This window comes from Solenopsis invicta, chromosome 8, assembly GCF_016802725.1.
Source record: "Solenopsis invicta isolate M01_SB chromosome 8, UNIL_Sinv_3.0, whole genome shotgun sequence".
NCBI lineage: Eukaryota > Metazoa > Arthropoda > Insecta > Hymenoptera > Formicidae > Solenopsis > Solenopsis invicta.
Window position 1 is genome coordinate 16,886,423 of NC_052671.1, and position 22,378 is coordinate 16,908,800.

Consider the following 22,378-nt stretch of genomic DNA (forward strand, 5'->3'; position numbering starts at 1 on the left):
TTATTTATTAAATCGGTTTTTTGATGTCGGTAAGTAGGAAATTGATAATTTTGTAATTATCTACGCATGCTCTTTGAATTGCTATTTATTTCTCTGTGATTAGCTGGATGTAAAGATATGAATCGTCTTTAATTTCTATTATTGCTATTTAGGTTCTCAGTAAGCGATCGCGCATCTGTATGTTCCTTGTCTACGGTTGAGAACGAGAATGCCGAAAGCTGAAAAGTGATTGTAAACAAAAATGGCGTCCGCCTTAGAGAATTTGGAAGCTCAATTAGAACTCTTTATCGAGAACGTGCGACAAATACGCATTATAGTGAGCGACTTTCAACCCCAAGGGCAAAATGTATTGAATCAGAAGATGTGAGTATTTGTGCAATATGGATATGTTTGCATATTCAAACTTAAAGACGTTGCATTTATAAATTAACCTTGTAGTAGCGTGTGATTCGTTGATGCACTTTGTACTTTACAGTAGTTACTTGTGTACAATTGAGCAATAATGATTTGTTATGTGTACTTAGAAGCACATTTTCTAAAATTTGATAATAATTAAAGAGATCAAGAGAGCATATGCACTTAGATGCATTAAGTTTTCATGGAAAGAAGGAAAAGAATAGACAAGTCGTGTTTATTTTATTGTAGACTTGTTTCTTTTTCACATGTAACTTTTATTTAAAAAGGTAATACGAATTGACGTTGCTATTTACGTTTTTCTAAACTATGTTTTAATACCTGTGTTTTAAAAACTATTGTCGCTCACACATATCATATCAGAAAGCATATCATATAACACAAGTTTTATAAAGTTGAGACATGGTTGTGTTTGTCATAACCATTTCGAAACATTAAGGACAAAATGAGTTAGTCAAAGTCAACATAGCGATTTTTCACTATACATTTCTTTGGCGATAAAAACTAAACATTAAAAAAATCCTTTGTCAAGCACTAGTTTTTAATGTTATTTAAAAGTGTGTAAAATTACAAGTTAATCAGTTACATGTGAGCCATCTTCAAGATACAGTGGTTATGTATTTTAAAAATAATTTGAATTGCATCGCCATTTTATATTATTTTTTAAATAAAATTTTAATATCAAAAAGATATATATTTGTACAAAGAAAAATATAATCTTTAGAATGGAATAAACATGACTTCTTTATTTCTTTCTATTTCTCCACAAAGCATTTGCAGAGCTTAGCCACATCTAATTATATATACCTTCTTAATAGAGACTTTTAATTACCTATTCCATGATTTTATTGTGGAAAATGCAATGTTCTTTGGAAGCACAATATAGTTTTTTTATAGTTTTCTTTAATTAATATAAATTATAACTCACTTTACCAAGATCTCATATTTATGTAGCCACTGTCCCAATTACTGCTGCTTTTTTCAATTGTAGAGAATGTTGGGAACATGTGTTAAGAATGTTGTGTATTAAAAATGTTTAATGTTAAACTAAGCCTATTATATAAATATAAGTAAATGTGTGGCAGTATTGGGCACAAGAGTGGTAAATAGGAAGATAATATTAGCAAAATGCAACAATAATTGGGGATTGTATTTAGGATATTGATTGGCAGTAATAAATACAGTTGAGAAATAATGCATTAATTGTAAAGTTGTTATCGTTATCTTTTTTCTATTTTAAGAATTCTATCTAAAAGTCGGTAAAAATAGAAGTGTCTGATTTGGGGACCAAGTAGTGGTCTGATTTAGACCAAGGAGTGGTCCGATTGGGAACTATTGGTTCCAAATTGGACTAGAAAAAACGTTTTTGCATTTTTCATTATAGTTTAACACAAGTGAAAAATACGTTAAAGTAGTCTGAAGAACAAATAAAGGAAATTAAATTATCTTTCCAATGATACCTTCAATTTTACAATTTTGTTTGTGCCCTATAGAGAGCAAAAACTGCAAATAGGTCTGATTTGCCCCATTCTCTCCTATGTATTCAAAATGTTTTAATATTAATTTATGACCATATAAACATAAGTATAATACATAGCAGTAAATAGAAAGGCAATATTGCTTACAGCATTAATCGAGAATTGGGAGGAGGAGGAGGCAGTATTCAGGACATTGATTGGCATTAATAGGTTCAATACCTTATAAATTTTATTTCTTTCATTATGTTTAAATAATCAGTTTTCGAGCTTGTTACTTTTATCGTGTGTATATGGAAATTTTTACTTAAATAATGATAAAAAGAGTATTTATTATATATTTAAGAAACTACAAAATATCAACTGCCATTATGTGCTTAAGACAACAATAATCATAAATTGGAATAATTATCATAGATTGTATTAGATCTATGCATAAGTTCAGACTTTTTTGATAAATTAATACACTTGTAAAAATAAGTTGCAACAATCTATTTAAAATACTTTTCTTTACTGTTAAAATGTCAGCAGAAAGTTGTTGAAAAAAATAGAAATTATTTTGAATAAACAGTGCTGTTAAAACTTATTTGTGTGAGTATTTTAATTTATCAAAAAAAAAAAAAAAATTAATAAACTTTATAACTTATGCTTGGGTACTTAATAATAATAATAATTAATATCGCCCGAGTTATAAAATTATAATATTAAAAATATATCTAGGAAATTGACAGACTTTTTCTTTATAGTCAAGGCTTAGTCAATGGCTTGCAAGAAATTGACAAGTTGAAATCTCAGGTACAAGATGTCCATGTGCCATTGGAAGTGTTTGAGTAAGTCTTTAAACATCAATGTTGTAATTAATATGTGTTGATTATCATCTACTAACAAAATTATTATCACAAAAATACTTATTTCAGTTACATCGACCAAGGAAGAAATCCACAATTATATACCAAAGACTGCATAGAGAAAGCTTTGACCAAGAATGAACAAGTGAAAGGAAAAATTGATGCTTACAGGAAATTCAAAGCAAACATGTTGGTGGAGCTGAATCGAGTTTTTCCAAACGAACTTGCCAAATACAGAGCGATTCGTGGAGATGAATAAGGATGTTCTAGTTTTAAGGACCAAATTTTGACAAACAAATGTGTCTTTACGAACGATACCGCATGCATAATTTATTGTTTTGATAACTTAAAAATTTTTAAACTTAGAACGTTATCGTACATAAATTTGATGTACAATCCGTAAATTGAATTTGATTATGTTTTTTTTATTTATTTTTATCCAATTAGATTTGTTTACAGGTCTAGATTATAAATATTTTAAATATCATTAAATTTATATAATAAATAAATATTAATTACGATAGCATTCTACGATTAAAGAATATACTACCTGTGTATAACACTATTATTTCCTTGTATATACAGTATTATAAGTGTCAATTATGCAATTTTCTAAAAATTAAATTTACAAAAGTATTAAAATTTTATATTTTGTATTTTTCACCTAACCTGCTTTAATTAAATCAACACTTGTGTAAATTTTTTTGAATAACGTCCTGCTATTGTTTGTATTAAAACACTTGCATATTACGTTTACATTGTGCACATGAAATTATTTTACAATCAACATGTTAATGATGAATTTAAAAGACTGCTACAATTACTTTGCAAAAATGTTATAAATAGATCAATCAATATTAATATGTAAAAATAAAATTAGGAAATATTAGAACCACTTAGAAACTAATTACTAAATTTTGAAAGAAAGTGGAGGGGCATAATCAGGAAAATCTTCGTTGTATATCAAGATACGATAATTTTTATCTACCGATATCGAGTGCGCGACTTTCATGGTTAGTCACAAAACAGACAGTGTTTTAACTAATCTTAGTGACGATTGTAATAAGACTAAAAATGTATTAAGAATGTTAAACAACTGCAGCTATATACATTGCATTCGCGTAATTTCAAGATGTACAAGAATTATCGTGGTAATACATTTGTCTCTCACAAATATTTTGTCAATGACGAACAGCTGAGTGAATATTTGACATTTATTTTTAATAATCAATATATCACGTGTTACATGTATTATATTACAAGTGAATAGTATGCAATAATTTAATAAGATAAAAGAAGAGGGATTTGATTTTAGATGCATAGATAATAATGTTGATGCGTAAAAATACGAAACATTGTGCTTGAGGGGATTATTATATAAGTTGGAGAAAAATCAATGTTGTGTTTCAGATTATGAAATCAAGTTTTGCTAGATGCAATATTTTTAAGATGGATATATTTGAATAAAATTTTATATAAAACGTTTTAATAAAATTTTTATGAAATTTCGATAAACTTAATAGTTCATTAAATTTGATGAAATTGTAATTACGTTTGGTTGAAAAGATTATTTTCTGTGTATAATGAAACAGACGACGTTTCAATAACGATTCAAGAAAAATTAATGAAAAAAATTTAAACAAAAATTATTAATATACATATACTATAAATCAGGAAACTTCATTGAAATTGTAATAAACTTTTAATGAAATTGTACTAAAAATTCGCAGATATTTCGTATATAACAACAAATGAATGAAGTTTTACTAAAACTAATGAATTTTTCATAAAATTTTAATAAAATGTTGACAAAATGCTCCAAACGTTTCCAAAATAAACATAAACAAATCGCAATTCTGGTGGAAAAATTTGAAAAAAGTTAATTAAAAAAAATTAATTTACGTTAAAAGTTATGTTAAGATTAACTCATGTTAAATTAATTTCATGAAAAATTATTTTCGAAAAATATTATGTTAACTTATTAAATCGTAATTTTTATGTTTATATATATATATATATATAATTTTTTTATATAATAAAACCCACTGTAATACAATGAAATAATTTGCGTTCCACACACATGCTATTTTTTGCATATTAAAGACTTCGTTTCACCCCACTCGACTTTTTCCCCTCTACTTCGCAAACAGTATGAATGCAACCTTTGGGAGAAGGATAAAATCATTCTGCGGACGACAATCGAGCGTTCGACAGCCAGTAGCCCTGGTGATTTATTTAAGCGGCATGTTCGCGCTACTGATCGTTGTTCTCGCGCTCCAATATAGCGCCAATCGAGCTGAGGAATACACGTGAGTACTACATCAAAAGATTTATCCTATTTTAATTTTATCGAATTCACTGTTTGATATTGTGAAATCAGGGAAAATGTAGCTTACATCGATTATCTTTTTATTATTTTTGCGAAGAAATATGTAAAGATCACTTTCACGTTTTGGTCCTAGCTAGAAACGATGCTGGATCAAAACCGATATAATTTCGGTAAATTTAAATTTGGGTACACTAGGAAAAAACAGTTTTTAACTAAATTTTCTTTATTAAAATATTTATATATTTAAATTAAAACTATTATGTAAAGTACTTAAAGTACTAATTTAGTTCGCACAAGTACTTACGTATTAAGTGTTTTGCTCGATCCTTCACCAAAATTACTGGTCGGTTTTTTTCTATCTTTGGTACCAAAAGTGCTCTTATCCTATTGTGTATTCTTTAGTCGTTTCGATATTTATTCCTTCATATGCTGGAAAATCAGCGCATACATCGTTTGCTTTTCAAGCAGTCAAGTAAAAGATCGCTGAATCGCTATCCGGCCGCGTGAATGTTAGTTTTAAATAGAAAGGTAATTTATACCTGGTACACGGTGAAAGCAACAAGTGAGTAGATTCATTGAGAAATAGACCGCATCGATCGTACCGACGTCTTCCCCCCAAAGTTCAAAGATATTTGTAAAATCATTCAATTGTTACTGTTATCACATTTGTCGGGTTTCAATACAGCAGTATCGTGAACGTCTATTTAAAAGTCTTTTCACGACGGTATCGTCCTAACGGTGAAGTGTAATGAGATATAATCTGCTGTTTTTTTCCTATCGATAAGAATTACTTTGTCTTCTGTTAAATCATGTACACATTATAAATTTATAATGTAAACTAACTTTCCGTTCCTTCATGGAAATACTTTTTCCTTATTAGAATTGCAGATACGACAAAATGCTTCTTTTTTGTATTTGTATATATAAAAACACGATATTTATTTTTTGAAGTATGATTCTAGATTGAATCCTAGGTTTTAACTTCAGGATTCTATCATAATTTAACAATCGCACAGTTAATTTATGTCGTCTTTAAAAATAAAGAAAAAAACTTGCATATTATTATATTTACATTAGTTGTTCTTCACGAGTTAATTATATGCAAAATCATGTTTGCACTATGTTATATTACAACTTTTTTGCAGATACCGGTTTTACGAATACCGAATGAGAACGTATGTGTGATTGATCTTAACGTTTTAGCGATTTGTACTTAGCGGTTTAAAGACCTACATTAGAATCTCTCATACATTTAGCGGTTCAAAGACCTACATTAAAATCTCTCACAACGGGATTTAAATGCTTACACATCACTATATACGATTTTTGTTTCTCGGTTATGAATTGAGGAATACCAATGATATTGGACTAAAGAATTAAAGTAACAAATTATATCCTATAATTTGAACATATCCTATAATTACGTGCTATAGTCTCTGTGTATACATGTTCTAATACTAATTCTATTGATTCTATACTGAGAGAGAAAAGATTATTTGATTTAAATGTTATTAATAGTGTTTAAATAACTTGTTATCAAATCAATAATATTCATTTTAAACAAGTAATATCTACGTATTAAATATTTACTTATTTGATGTAAATATTGAAAGTATAATTAATGCACTTTTTCTAGTTTATAAACAGTAATTGTATACATATATTAAATTATCCAATATTTTTCATGTTAACGATTAATCAATATTAGCTAATTAATCATACCAATAGAAAAATTTAATGAGTTTATATATTTTATATAATTGCTTTCTTGTCTCTTTTATAAAAATAATATTAGTTATTATATTTATAAAAATATTCTTATACTCATCAAAAAATTGTAATTATGCAAAGGTAGATAATAATAATTAATTATTAAAAAATAATGAGAAATTTTAATCTAATAAAATTGAAAATAATATATACAGAAGCGAGAAAAAGTATGTATATACGAAAATTTAAATCAATAAAAAGACTATTGTAATATAAAAATATTTAATATTATTAGAATTATTCAAACCATCACGAGCTTTCATTACAGCGTTGAATCTATTTTGTATACTATCAATTAATTTGTCCACCAAAGAATAGTTATACAAATAATGTAACTACATAACAAGGAACGTTCATCAACCTGAAAATTTGAAAAATTCTGAAATTTTGTACACAGAGGAATTCATCCGTAACACAAAAATATTTTTTGTTTGTGCCCGCTTTCAGGTGTAGGGGGTAAAACACCCTTTTGAAAAAAATCGGTTTTATTCTTTCCAAGCAATTATCGTCGAAACTACAAGAGATAGAAAAAAATGTTTGGAATGAAAGTTGAATGGCTCGAAAGTATTTTACAACAGTAATTAAAAAAAAATTTTTATTATTTTTTTATACTTTTCCTACTACTTCACATTTGTTTTTTAAAATTTTAATGACAGAATTAAAGCATATTTTTATACAAATCTAACCATATATAATAAAGTGTCTTTCCGATGTACCATTTTTGAAAAATAATAATGAACTCCTTTTATATACACGCTATACATACTTGTTCATGCGCTCGATTTTTCCGCGCTGGAACGGGTTTGTCTCATGCGCATCGCTAATCGCGTATTACGCGAAAGAGTGTTGAAGACAAATCAGTATAATACAATGAATATTAAAATAAGAACAAACTATTAAAAAACTCTCAAGATTTAACACACAATAAACAGCTAAAACAGGCTAGTGAGAGTCAGCGCGGGTTTAATTAGCAATTTTAAAACTTTTTATGGTACGTATAATATTTACTAGTGCAGCAAACAAATTATTTTAAAAGATAATTTTAAAAAATTATTAAAAAAAATTTTTTTTAAATAAAAATATATGCTTATTAATGTGTAATATCTACGAAAGATTATTAATTTATTATTTTTTATAATAAAAGAATTTTATGACATTAGTTGACAGTATGCCATGACCTCTCTCTTATCTCGTAAACATTGCATATACTTTTATCTTCTTGAGTAAATTATGTGCGTCCGACGAAATTCTATTTATGGAACGACTGGTAGAACTCTATGGCTAATAAATTTGTGTCCATCTCAGTAAATGAAAATGGATTGAAAATTTGTAATCCATTTTAATTCATTTGAGTACATTTTGGATTAAAAGACAGCAATTAAGTCATTTCAATCCTATGTCATGAATTAAAATGGATTGGATGACCTACAAAAACTCCTTTCAGATTAAAAAAATAAAAATCATTTTATTTCAATTCCGTTTTATGGATTAAAATGGATTATATGACTCATATAACTTTTTTGGATGGAAAAAAATAAAAATCCCATAATTTCAATCTCTCTTCAGGGATTAAAACAGATTCAAGGAATTCTTAATTTTTAATTTGATAAAAATAGATTCATTTGGTCATGGCCGAATCCAAGTTCTTGATTTTTTGAATCCATTTCTATTCATTTTTTTTTTTTTAATATTTTGAGTCCATTCTTGTTTACTGGGATAAGAATTGTCACATTTATATCTATTAAGTTATTATAAGAAAACAAAATGATATTCCACCATCCCCTTCTATTCTTTATGTATAAAAGCTTTATTGAATTCTACTTTAATTATATATTTTTTAAATTTGATAATTAATTTTACATATACTTAAAATTAAGATATGGCTAGGATTAAATCAAGATTTTCTCAAGACATATAAAAATGTTCAATCTCTTTTTTTAAAAGTTCTCCTTGGCACTATAAGTGCGATGGCGGCTTGTGCAAGAAGGTATTAATCACGGAACAGGACACCAATCCGACTGCTCTTAGTGTATGCCAATTGTCCTGCGGCCAAGGTGGTACTCTATGGCCAAAACCGACAGGACATATGTCCATCGGTAGGACCGTAGTGCAGCTTAATCCTGACAATATTGAGCTCGCCGAAATTTCCACTCAGACGCTGGTAGGAAATCTTCTTCAAAGAAATATCAATCGTATAAAAAAAAATGCTAACAAGCTCGGTGGTCCCGTATCTTTAAAAACTGGCGGAACCGGGTTAGTGATACGCTTTAAGGAAGGATTCAATCTCAGTAATGCCAAGTTGACCTTGGAAACAGACGAGAGCTACACTCTCCAAATAACTGCGGTCGATGGACAGGTAAGTTATAACAAAGAAAGCTAAAAAAACACAAGAAGTAAGACCTGAATAAATTTACATAGATTTTCGTTAAACTGGCTAGGGTTTATAAACCCTAACTGAAATTTATTCGTAGTATTTCAATATCTTTTTAGATACATAGAAATTTTATACATGAGTCAATATTAAAAAAATAAGAATTTCTTTTATCTCAAAATTTATTAAAGATAATAAGATATATAAATATTGTGTTATTTGCTGTCTAAGCTTCAATTTATTATAATTTCATTATTTTGTAAAACTTACGTCCACATTTTATAATCGCCGTTAGTAATATAAATATAAAAACGAATTTGTTTTGTGATTCATATACAATATTTAGGAAAAGTACATATATGTATAAATATGTACTTTTAAGTATCATGTTTCATTGTTAAATTATATCGTGCTTTATTAATAATATATCACATGATCTTAATCCGGTGGTCATGTGTTATTAAGATAAAAATGTTAAAACTTTACGTGATATGAAAATATTACATTCAGATTTTGTACCATACAAGATATCCTGGAAACAATGGATTATATTAAAAAGAAAGCATTTTAGAAAAAAATGTTCCAGATAAAAGTTGTATGAGGGAAGGGACATTGATGAGACATATATGTACATTTTTTTATATTTTATTCCTTCTTCTTTTTTTTATATACATGTATATTGTTTTCTTTTAATACTTTCATATCATTTGACATACCTACTGTTTAATCTTTTTTTCTTTTTTTTTCTTTTATACTTTATTTCTTAATCTCTTATTTTCTCTTTTTCTTTCTTTCCAAATTAATTCCTTTTTTTCTCAAACAATTTCTTCCTCTCCATCTTTTAAAATCCTTTTTTTTAATTTGTTCTTATCTCTTTTTCATATATTTTTACTCACGTTTTCTTTTTTTCTTCTTACAAATTCCCATGCTTTCATTCCTCCTTTGTTTTTCTCACATACATACCTTTTCTGTATTTTTTTTACATTCTCTTTCTGTCTTCAATTTCATTTCTATTTTATATTTATCATAATATCACACCAATGTGTCGAGAAGCATATATTTTCTTTCTCTATTTTTTTCAAATCTTTTCATATTCTACACCTATTCTACCATACCTGAACTGCAATTTCAAATAACACAGTCTAGCTACATTCGTGACAGTGAAAATGTGGTTGGTATTACATCCTGCTAGTTCCAGATAGCAAGTTTTCCGCATGTTGTTATCAATTTGATAAAAACGCGTTGCTGAATTATCATCTTTATTAAGCGGCTTCCGATTTTGCTTACGATATTTTCGGCAACGCAAATCACGTATGCGACTTTATAATAATCCTGCCGCAAATTCCCATAGAAAAATGACCCAGGTGCCATATAGGACCTACATAGGGGACCAACATGGAATTTACATGGAACCTATATGGAAACTGTGACTATATGAGATCATTATGGTCCTAATGTGACCCTAATGGTCTTACATAAAAATTTGGGCCACGGAAGTTATTGGAAATTTTATATTTAATAACTTTCATACGCTTGTCCTTCAGTTGCTTGGGAAACAGTTTCCTTCCTATTCTCTTCAAGTTGTTTTATACATACGAAAGGATTAGCGTCTCCATTATAGCAACGTGATTACAACCAAAAATTTGTAGAGTCTTTTTTTGTGTTAGGAATACATTGCTATCTGGGGTCTTAATTATACAGTTATTTGGCAATAAATGCTAGTTACTTTGTTGGATCTTTAATTGCAAAAGCACTGTGATAGTTAATAAAAAAAATTTTAAATTCGATCAGCAATAGCTGTTTTAACTGTATCGCTGTAATAACTAATAACAAAGTTAAAATGCTGCCGTAGCTAATTTAGCTGTAAAGTTACTGCGATAGCTATCGGAAAAAAACAAAAACTTAGCCACAGCTTACAATTGTATAAATATTTAAATATCTTTTTTTATTACACTAAAGTGTAATCAATTTTGCATTTTAGATTGTTTCTATCTCCCTCTTGTACTCTTTTTGGTGATATAAGATAAACCGCAAATAATACAAAAATCTAAGTAATATTGAAAAAAATTAACATCCATAAAAAGATAAATGAAATATTTACTATACGTTTACAGTTTACACGTTACATTGATCGGGTTTAGTAACATTCCAATCAGGAAACAAAATTTTTTAAATGTTTTTTAAATATTTAAAAAAAACGTTATAATAAAGAATAAATATTTAAAAAACGTTTAAAGAAACGTTGTCTACTGATTGGGATTTGTAGTTATGAGACTGGCCAATTACAGTCATTCCATTTTTCAAAGAAATACTTGTAATTGGTCATTTTATAACTACTACCGATGTTATTAAATTCGATTAATGGTGACATGTAAGCGTAGTAATTTTTTTCTAATATAATACTTATATTCACAGTTTATTAAATGTATTAAAATAATTTTCAGCTGGAAGCCTATATCACGGCAAAAACATATTTCGGAGCTCGATATGCATTGGAAACTCTCAGTCAATTAATCGTCTTTGACGATTTGCGCAATCAAATTCAAATACCCAACGAAATATATATCGTAGATGGACCAAAGTATCCCTATCGTGGAATCCTTTTGGACACTAGCAGAAACTATGTTGACAAAGAGACGATTTTGCGGACAATCGATGGTATGGCTATGTCCAAATTGAATACGTTCCACTGGCATATCACCGATTCCCAGAGCTTCCCCTACGTCAGTAAGACATGGCCCGATTTCGTCAAATACGGTAGCTACACGCCAACTAAGATCTATACTTCTGAAATGATCAAGGAAATCATTGATTATGCCTTGGTTCGCGGTGTCAGAGTGCTACCAGAGTTTGATGCACCTGCGCACGTTGGCGAAGGTTGGCAATGGGTGAGTAATAATTTCTACGTTATCATCAAGTATTTATGACAAATAACCTTAAGGAAAAATACTACAAGAATATAAAAAAATTGTTGGTATATTATTAAAAAATTACAGTTTTTTAATAATATACCAGTAATTTCTCGCATTCTTATAGCTTTTTTCTTTAAGGGAATAAACATGACCTGATGTATGATTTTTTTTGTATTGAAAATTATTTCAAAAGACTCATGTTTGTTACTATAAAAAGAGAGTATATTAATATCTCAATCAGAAACATAAAGAAACATATAACTTGATTTGACATCGAATAAATGTTGAAAAACTGACGTTGATGTTAAATAACAAAAATAACAAAAATTATAACGATAGGCTACTAGATAAATGATTCCACAAGTATGATAATTAATGAAATTCACTTAATAATGGAAATAATATGTGTGATCATAATACCAACGGTCCATAATACCAACTTTTTTCCTATTAATCACTTTTTGTTGAAATTTAATTACATTTGTATTAAATTTTAATTAAAATTTCTGTTTTTTATTAAATGTAGAAAAAAATTTAGCAAAATATAATTAAAATTCTATTGTATGATATATTTATTAAAATTTCATTAAACTGAATAAAATCTCAAGCTTATCAAAATTTCATCAAAATTTTATTAAAATTGTTTTAGCAGAGTTTATTCAGTTAATCAAAAAGGAACGTTATTCAATTTATTTGATGAGTCCATAAAAGATGTTTCTCTTAATATGTGTATAATATAAGAATAATAAAAATATACATATGCAATATAAGTGCAAAAATGAGAATTTAACAGATTTGTCCAACTGTTTCATTGCATCTTTCTAATTAACTGTATTAATTCTTTTTAATTATTCGCATATCTTAAAACAATTTGTTTGGCAGTTAACATCTGTATTTACATTAACAATCATTTATTAAAGTTAAAAGGTATAATGTCTACAAATGTTGTTTAAGGTTTTTTCATGGTAGCAGCTGACGTTATTTGTCGTCATGTTTAATGTCAATATAAAGTCTCTGACGACATTTTGACGTCAAAATGATAACAAAATAACATCAACTTCCTCCTGGGTTGAATCGCTTTGTTGAAAATTCTATTAAGCATATTTAAGTTTATCGGGTATATAAAATTTACAATTTATTAAAAAGGGAAAAAAGGATGCGTTTGTAGAATAGCAAGGGGATCATGAAAAGCACTTTTATTTATAAAGAAACATAAATTAATGATCTTTCGTAGATTTTATACACAAATAAGTGTCACAAAATAAGACATGTGACATTACAGCTTTAACCACGATATTAACAAGTAATACTGTTATAACGCTCTAATTCGAAGAAAATCTGAAATAATTGTATATTATAAATTAGTGACAAGTTTTCTAATCCACATTATTAAGTAATCTTGCGTGCTTTTGTAAACCCTTGTCTCGCTTCACATGAAAATCACTCGGATTACCCATTAGTGACGGCTGAAAACAGCACATCAGAACACGCGGGGAAGGCTGTGATTACTGTAAATTATTGCTGAGAATGACCCAAACTCGGATCAAAACGTTCAAAAGTTTTTAAATAAAAGACTAATAAACACGAATTTTTTATACGCACTAACAGCAGCGTTTGACTCGCATTATTAGACTTCTCTCTCGATTTACTAAAATCTTTCTCTGAAAATTTGCTAAAATAGGGTCATTGCACCAACCGCTAAACAGTCACCAGTAAATGACTATGTTTAGGAAAGTATTAATATAATAAGACTTTGAAATAATAAATTAATTGTATTTTTTATGATCTAATTTTTATAAACATTTTATTAAAATATTATTTTTTATTTAAAAATGTAATTATATTAAAACTTTATTTATATATTCATTGACTAGTTCAATTTTTTATTTGTTCATTGACTGGTGCAGTGACCCTATCTTTGAAAATTTACTGAAATTTTTCTGACATCTTTGCTAAAAATAGTCTTTAGTCAAATTATTAAATATATTTGAAATTCTATGAAATTGAACTAAAATTTTCTGTGAAAATTGTTCTTTAAATTTTCAATAAGATTTTGATAAATTTTTCGGTAAAAATTTTTCACTATGGTTGCTTTAATTTACACTATTACCTATATGTTAATGAATAGGTTGGTGCCAATGCGACAGTTTGTTTCAAAGCTGAACCTTGGAAGGACTATTGCGTAGAACCGCCATGCGGCCAATTGAATCCTACTAGCGACAGGGTGTACGAAGTCCTTGAGGGAATTTATAAAGACATGATAGAAGATTTTCAACAGCCAGATATCTTCCATATGGGCGGTGACGAAGTAAACGTCAACTGCTGGAGATCACAAAAAATCATCACTGATTGGATGCTGAAGAAAGGATGGGATCTTAGCGAAAGCAGCTTTTATCTATTGTGGGACTATTTCCAAGAGAAAGCTTTGGAGAAGCTGAAAATTGCTAATAATAACAAAGATATTCCTGTTGTCCTATGGACCAGTGGACTGACGAGCGAGGAGAACATTAAACATTTGGATCCTGCAAAATATATCATTCAGATTTGGACACTTGGCAATGATGAAACTATTGGCAGATTGTTGCGAAATGACTTCAAGATGATTTTCTCGAATTACGATGCTTTGTATCTTGACTGTGGGTGAGAAAATATGAATTATATTGCTGCGTATTTATCTATTTTAACTACAAACCGTAATGCATATTGAGTATTTAACTATATCTATAGAAAAAAATTAATATTAATAATCTTTGGTTATTAAATATATTGTACACAGAAAGAATTTTTTCTTATTAATAGAAATGCGGTTAAATTGGCTGAAATTTTGATATACTGTGGTTTTGACTTATTTTGATTAAAAGTCTGTTAGATCACCAGGCTAAATAATCAATAGTTTTGGAGTTATGGTGGCTCAAATATCTAAAATTGATTAGCATCGTCAGGCGATATGATATCGGATGATATGATAGTAGGTACTTGAGATGTGTTTCATCCTCTTGAGAATCTTTTTATTCACATTTTTGTAATTTCAAACTATTGATTATTTGAACTGATGACCATTGAGTCTTTTGGTCAGTGAGTCAAAACCTACGTCATATCAAAATTTCAGCCAATTTAACCGGAATCGCATTTTCATAAAAATTACGGCAGGGTCTTTTACAGTTAAAGTTGTAAAAAGGATTATTTTCACATACTTTGTTATATTATAATTATGATATAACGCTCTATAAAAGTTTTATAGCAATTAAAATTAAGTACGTTGTTAGGATTTTTAATACTCAAAAAAAATTTTTTATGTGATTTTAAAATTTAATATAATTTTAATAAAATGTAGTAAAATTTTTTGTAAATTTTGATTCAATTTTATTAACTTTTAGCTGACACATATATGTTGAATTCGATATTTTGCCACACATGAGTGTACGTCACCCGACCATTTTCAATTGCGTATATTTCAGTACCTAATGCATAGAATTTAAACAATTTTTTTTTAATCAATACGTCAGAAGATTAAGAAAAAAACTAAATAGGTGCAAAAATTGAAAAGTTGAATATATTCAAAATATTCAGAAGAGAGGGAACGAACGATTTATGAATGTCAAGCATTTTTGTAAAACAACCTGAGCATACTCCTAGTGTGTTACCTGAGGGTTAAAATTGTAATAAAATTCTTGCTTACAATTATCATGGGGACGAATTCTAAAAGAAAATTTTTTTCCGTATAAACACATATTAAATTTTGTTAAATTTATATAAAATATTAATTATTTTTTCCTTTGTAGATTCGGAGCTTGGGTAGGTGAGGGTAACAATTGGTGCTCGCCGTATAAGGGTTGGCAAAAGATCTACGATAATTCTCCATTAGACATGATCAAGAAGCAAGGATACGGGAATAAGAAGCATCTTATTTTAGGTAAATTTTCTGTTAAAATTTTATTAGTATATTTTTTATGTGAACTGTGCATAAAAGGTCTCCTAAAGAGATAGGAATCCTTATTAGTACGATCTTCTTTTCCAAATTGCTAGTTTAAATAATAATTCCCGGTATAAAATTTTTTATATGTAATTTGCAACCGCACTCACGAGCGTGGTGCAACTTTGTTACATACCCGTAACGCTAATTACATAAAAAGAAATTAGCAGACAAAATTGTTCACGTCAAACACGCAAAATTAATTACCGGAATTGGGCGCCAGGCACGAGAGAGTGTGCCACTCTTAAGGCGATGCTGGACCGATCTCTATACACTATTATTTTTGGACACTCCGATCTCTTAATTGGCTTTAGATCTCAAAATCCTTCTCCACAATTAAAGTAGTAACAAAAACATAGGCTGGAAACTATAATTTAATACGAAAAACCAAAGTAGATTAAAAAATTATAGTTTAATTATTGGCTTCTGAAATTAGCAGAGAGGCTGGTTCAGGGCGGGTTACAAGATAGAAGAGAGCGAGGAGCTTAAAGAGAACGCATTACTTAACAAAGAAAATAACGAGTATATTTACGAGCAGGTTACATGGGACAGTATTTCGAGACACTGTTGCGTTTTTCATACACGAGCACGGCCGGAAAACATGCCACGCGGTTGTTGGATATTTGATGTTTGCTGGATACGAGCTTACTCAGAACGGCTGCGATTCAGGATTCGAAACTCTAATGATATGCGGACTATATACGCCGCTCGTACGCGGCACGCTCTAATACTTGTACACACATTCTACGCGTAAGATATGCTATGATTTTAAAAAAGATACGCGATCGAAAATATACACACGCGTTAGACAAGGACAAAGAGACAAGATAAGACGTAATGCACAAGAATGTAACGCGGGACTTAGCTGTGGCGTCGGCGGGTACTCTAACGGAAGAAACGTAAATAATATACGCGACGAGATCGGATGGGGCGGCGCCGACGAAAACAAATACGCGGCACTCGACACGTGCACTCACTAATATTCGCGAATCGCACAAAGATCGGTCGCTTGAAAGGCGACATCGGCATACACTTACCGCGCGCGACCCATATAATCAGCAAAATCGGTGGCTTTACAAAAGGGTGCTTCGTCTCACCACAGCGCGTTATCACACCAAGAGTCCTTGTTGAGGCTGGCAGTCGTCTTCGCGGCTTGTCACGGTTTCCTGATCCACAGTGAAGTGAGATAGAGCAGCATCAGTATTTTCTGCAGGAGGCACGCACGATTCTTCGCCCCACGCACGGTTATGGTCGGAGTCTATCATTCAATTTTTGGTTTAAGTTTCGGTTCTGAATTTTTTTTTTACCAAGAACGGTGAACTTATAACTGTAAGGATTGGGTTACGGTTTTTTTCGTTTACAGTTCCGGTATATAATTATCTATATATTATAAAATTTATAAAGTATAAAAATAATAATGCAAGTATAAGTTAAATATTATACAAAACTCATACAAAATTGTACAAAAAATTTATAAATCATTAGAATGGGAGGCTCGGGGTCTTCAAGGTCATTTCTTTCCTTTTTTGCTGCTGTTTCATTTTATCAATTTACAGCGTCGCCAATAAACGTTTTTTTAATAATTTTTGGTAAAATAGTGTTAATCTTACACAAATTATCATAAAAGCAAATAAATAAAAAAAGTAATTCTTGTAATATCGCTATTTATTTAGAACTTAGATTAATATCATTACGGTCTTAAAAGTTTAATTAAAATTTTTAAACTTTTTTGGTGCTATAAAAGAGTCGGAAAAATTGAAATATAATTTTTAAGGTTTTAAAAATGAAGTTTTACCATTATAAAGATATCAACCTTTAGTATTTATTTTATGGTCAAAAATTGGAGGAAAAATTACTCTTTAAAATCAAATGCGTATATACGGAGCGTTAAAAATATGAATTTAAGATTATAAACGTGTTATCTTTGTTGATAAAAATTCAATTAGTTTTGACCAGTAGTCGCTCCTCCAGGGCTTCATTGATATTATTCATTTTTAGTAGAGATAACACAAATTTTAACCCAAAGAATAGCTGTTCAATACGCACTTGCGTGGCTAACACCGCCATTATTAATTTGTACAATTCTGGTTAAGTCATACTTTTTTCATAATTAAAATTTTACAACGTTTAAAAAAACTTGAACTTAAAATCAGACAGAAAAAACCAGAAAAATGTTTTCGGTACAGTTACAGTTCTGGGGGCCTATTCTCGAAAAATATCGCATACGAAAATATACGAAAATACTATACCCTGCTTGCACCAAACGTAACAAGCACGTCGCTGTGACGTGCTAACTCGTCGCATGTTACGTCTCAGCGACGTCTCAACTGGTGTTCGAAACGTAATTGAGACGTCGCTGAGACGTAACTAACATCCCCATTTCTGGTGACAGCGACGTTGTAATGACGTGTATTTTGTGACTTATGCACTAATTGTGACCTGAAAATTATCGACCAATTTTGAAAAATTAAGATTGGTTTTTACTGCATTATGTACATAAAATACTTGCTAGATAAAATGTATAATAGTTTTACACTGAGAAAAGAGAATGATTGCAGTTACCATAATTCAGCTGTAATTTATAGTGGTTTTCGGTGCGAACTATAAATTATAGTAATTCTGTATTATAATATTCTATCTTTTATGTATAGTTACATCTATTATGTTTATATGGTTTCAAATATTGGAAGTTTAAAAAGGATAGTTTTAATCATATAGTAAATTAAAACATTTTATACTATTTACGTGTTTCCTTTCTTACGAGAAATAGAACGTCATAACAGCCATCTAGTGACGGTTTTGTATACTACTCAGAGAAAAAAGTATTTGTGACTATAATAGCATGGTTAAGGAAATAATTATGAGAGATGCATTGGATAGTGATTTTTACCAGATAACCGGATATCGCGATAGTTATTTCTCAACTGTACATTACTCTACGTCTTCACAATTACGTGTTAAATTTAATTACATTAAATCAAAAACATCATTTTTAAAAAGTGAAATATTATTTATCTTTAAAATATAAGTCATAATACAAAAGAAAATTCAACAAACAGTTAATTAATTGAAATATTTAAATTATTTAGTTACGTCGCAACGATGTGCGTCAAACGACGTATCATATTTTCTGCAACTTTGTGACCAAAACAGCACGTCTCTGTTTCGTCCGGTGCAGGCAGAGTAGTATACGTTACAAATATTATAAAGTTCCCTAGTATTTTCGTATGCAATATTTTTCGAGAATAGGTCTCCTGGTCCATTAACCTGCAAAATATTTCGATCTCGGTTTTGATTTTGGTTCGACTAAAATAACGGTTGCAATTCGATTAACGATTTTGGTTTCGATTTTGGTCCGGTTCGGATTTTTGTAATTTATAATATTAAAGGAGAAAAGGGTAATATGGCATCCATTTTCATTTTATTGGATAATTTTGTTTATAATCAATATTTTATATTGAAATTGGAACAATTATATTTATCAAAGTATTGTTTAACAAATTCTAGACTTAAAGTAATGACATATTTATTACTTAGGACATAATTTATAAAAATGTGACACATTGCATAATTGGTGGAAAAAAAAGGTGGTAATGACTGGCCCAAAAATATCTTTTTTCAAATTGGATTAGTTTAAAAAAACACAATATTTTGTTACAAAATTATATTTTTTAAATTTTCCATCATTTAGAATTTTCCTAATTTAAAGTTTCTGTGCGTTTAAAGACTTTAGAGATAGATGTATTATAAGATTTAGAGATAGATATATCATAAGAAATATTGTTTTATCTCTGTTTAACTTTAAACAACAAATATAAAATTATATCTCTAATGTTTTTGAACATTGCCGTTTAGAATAATAATTGATTTATCGAAAAAATATTTCGATACAAAAATTTTGTTTGAAAAATCATGCTCTCACAAAAAGGCTGTGTAAACTTTGTTGTTGACGGTTTTCTGCGATACTGATTGGTTCTTTCGTTTGGCTTATTTTGTGTTGCGAGAGTAGCTGTCTTCGCGTTGATTGAATTTTGACAGCTGTTACATTGACAGATGTGAAAATGAAATTATGTAATATCAAAAGTTGTGTAGCGTGTGCGTAGCGCGCTCCAAAAACACACCAGTATTAACATAATCCTATGTTATTGTTTAACTCTGCAGAACTCGAAGTGTAGGATTTTTTCGAATTCATTTATTCCACGCAAACACACGCGCACGTGACATACTGTGTTCGCCATACACAGCAGACATTTGGCATGAATTGCACTTCCTGGCACCCCTTCCGCAGTCAAAAACCGCACTACACTTCGCTGTTCTTCTTTCCCGTGTTCCATAGTGATGTCGGACGCACACACGACGCGCTGACCTCACTTCGAGCACGTCTAACAATCAAATGACACAGCGGTGAACATTCGCGCCGTTCTCCCGTAATTCCCAACAGTGGTCACGTCCATAAACACAGAAAAAGCTTACCAACGTCCGCGCCATGCTCGTTATACAGTCTGTCTCGTTTTCATTTGACTGACCTTCATATAATTCCGTAAACAATTATTTGAATTTGTCACCTAACAACGGAAATAATGGGGGTAGCCATTATGTTCACAACAGCCATAATATTCTCTTTTTCTCTAATATATTAAATAATTACAATTTAATTGATAACTTATTCTGTAATTTTTTTTTTAGGCGGAGAAGCAACGCTTTGGACCGAACAGGCGGATAGTGCAAATACCGATTCGAGATTATGGCCAAGATCGGCAGCGATGGCTGAGAGATTGTGGAGTGACCCGGATTCTCAGTGGTATCACGCTGAACAGAGAATGTTAAGGCATCGCGAGAGGCTCGTTGAACGAAAAATCCTCGCGGACACTTTGGAACCTGAGTGGTGTTTGCAGAATCAAGGCTCGTGCTACGCGTAAATCATAAATCTATGATTATATTAAAATTATATTATTTTGCTTTTACGCACAATATCTCATTATTTCTATATATCTGATATTAGAATAAAGCCATGTTTCAATTTTGTTGTTGTTTTGTTTTCTTTCACATCTTTCTTCATTTTTGTAGAAACTTCATTGATTTCAAAAAGATTAACAGTTTCATATTACTTCAGTTGATTGCACCATTGTGCTATATAAATTATACTGCATAAAAATTAATTTCTTGTTGGAGGAAAACATTTCATATTTTAACGAAATCACATAGTTTTTCATTTATTTTATAAAATTGTAAATATTTAATTAAAAGCTAGAAGAATATTTATAAATTATGTCGCAAAAATTAATAGTTATTAATTTCTTATAAAACTTATGTGTCTCGCCCTCTAAAAGATGACGATAATGCTATAGTTAGTAAGCCTTACCATCGTATTTTTATTTATATAACAATATGTCTGTGTTTGGACAAAGATACACGTTAGTTAATAATGTATTACTTCGGATTCATAATTTGAGGTCATTAAATTTAAGTTATTCTTGTTTTCGGAATTTTTTCGTTATATTATTTTGTATTATTCACTAAAACGACTTTTGATAGCACAGTTTATCTCGCGTGGTTTTCATTCTACGTACATAAACATAATAGTCCTTCGAGCCGGATGCAAGAAAAAGCTCGCGCATAATTCGCAGTCTAATTCTACCGGATTTTTTGACATTAATTGCGGTGATTTCTCGTTGTATGTTATTCCTAACGGCCACACATTCGCGGACTCTCTTTTATTCGTGCAATAACAAGGCATTCGAACTTGAGCTCTTGTTATTCCTTTCAGCGAGTGCATTCTACGCGCTAAACTGTGATCGAGCGTACAGTGACTTTGGTGCTAGCCTCAACTCATATATAATTGACTATCTCGAGATGGAAAATTTTGATAATGTTATCGAGCGCGAAAGGCAACTATTCGGTGTAATCTCGCGGGCGGGCGCAGGCGGTCGAGAATTTGAGAATATTCGGCTCCGCCAAAATCAATCGCGGCAGTATGCAAAGTCGCATGGAAGCATTAAAGGCTAACTGGGATAAATTCCAAGCAAATCACAAAAGTTTATTTCAAAAATATTCCGCCGAAACAAAGAAAGTCAACACATTTAAAGGAGGATCTCTATTCTCAGTGCAAAGAGGAGTTTCTCGATTCTTACCCTGGCGAAAATAATAATCTTTATAAAGCGTTCACAACTGTTTGTTGAGGGTTTTTTTAAGAGTTTATACGGTTTCAAACTTTGTAAGAACGCTCACAAAACGCTGTTGGATTAGAACGCTTTTGAACTTTTATTAAACGCTGTATATAAGGTTT

At 30.0% G+C, this 22,378-nt stretch overlaps 2 protein-coding genes across 2 annotated transcripts; both read left to right on the plus strand.

Moving 5' to 3' along the window:
- The first annotated feature begins 117 nt into the window (after positions 1-117).
- LOC105204373 (mediator of RNA polymerase II transcription subunit 10) lies at positions 118-3,356 on the plus strand. The gene is made up of 3 exons (XM_011173433.3): positions 118-363; positions 2,636-2,719; positions 2,807-3,356. The coding sequence occupies exons 1-3, from the start codon at positions 242-244 to the stop codon at positions 2,994-2,996; spliced, it is 396 nt and encodes a 131-aa protein (XP_011171735.1). The 5' UTR covers positions 118-241; the 3' UTR covers positions 2,997-3,356.
- Positions 3,357-4,873: 1,517 nt separating this feature from the next.
- On the plus strand, positions 4,874-21,116 carry LOC105204372 (chitooligosaccharidolytic beta-N-acetylglucosaminidase). Its single transcript, XM_011173432.3, has 6 exons — positions 4,874-5,046; positions 8,781-9,192; positions 11,652-12,095; positions 14,248-14,759; positions 15,902-16,032; positions 20,779-21,116. The coding sequence occupies exons 1-6, from the start codon at positions 4,889-4,891 to the stop codon at positions 21,009-21,011; spliced, it is 1,890 nt and encodes a 629-aa protein (XP_011171734.2). The 5' UTR covers positions 4,874-4,888; the 3' UTR covers positions 21,012-21,116.
- Positions 21,117-22,378: the final 1,262 nt, after the last annotated feature.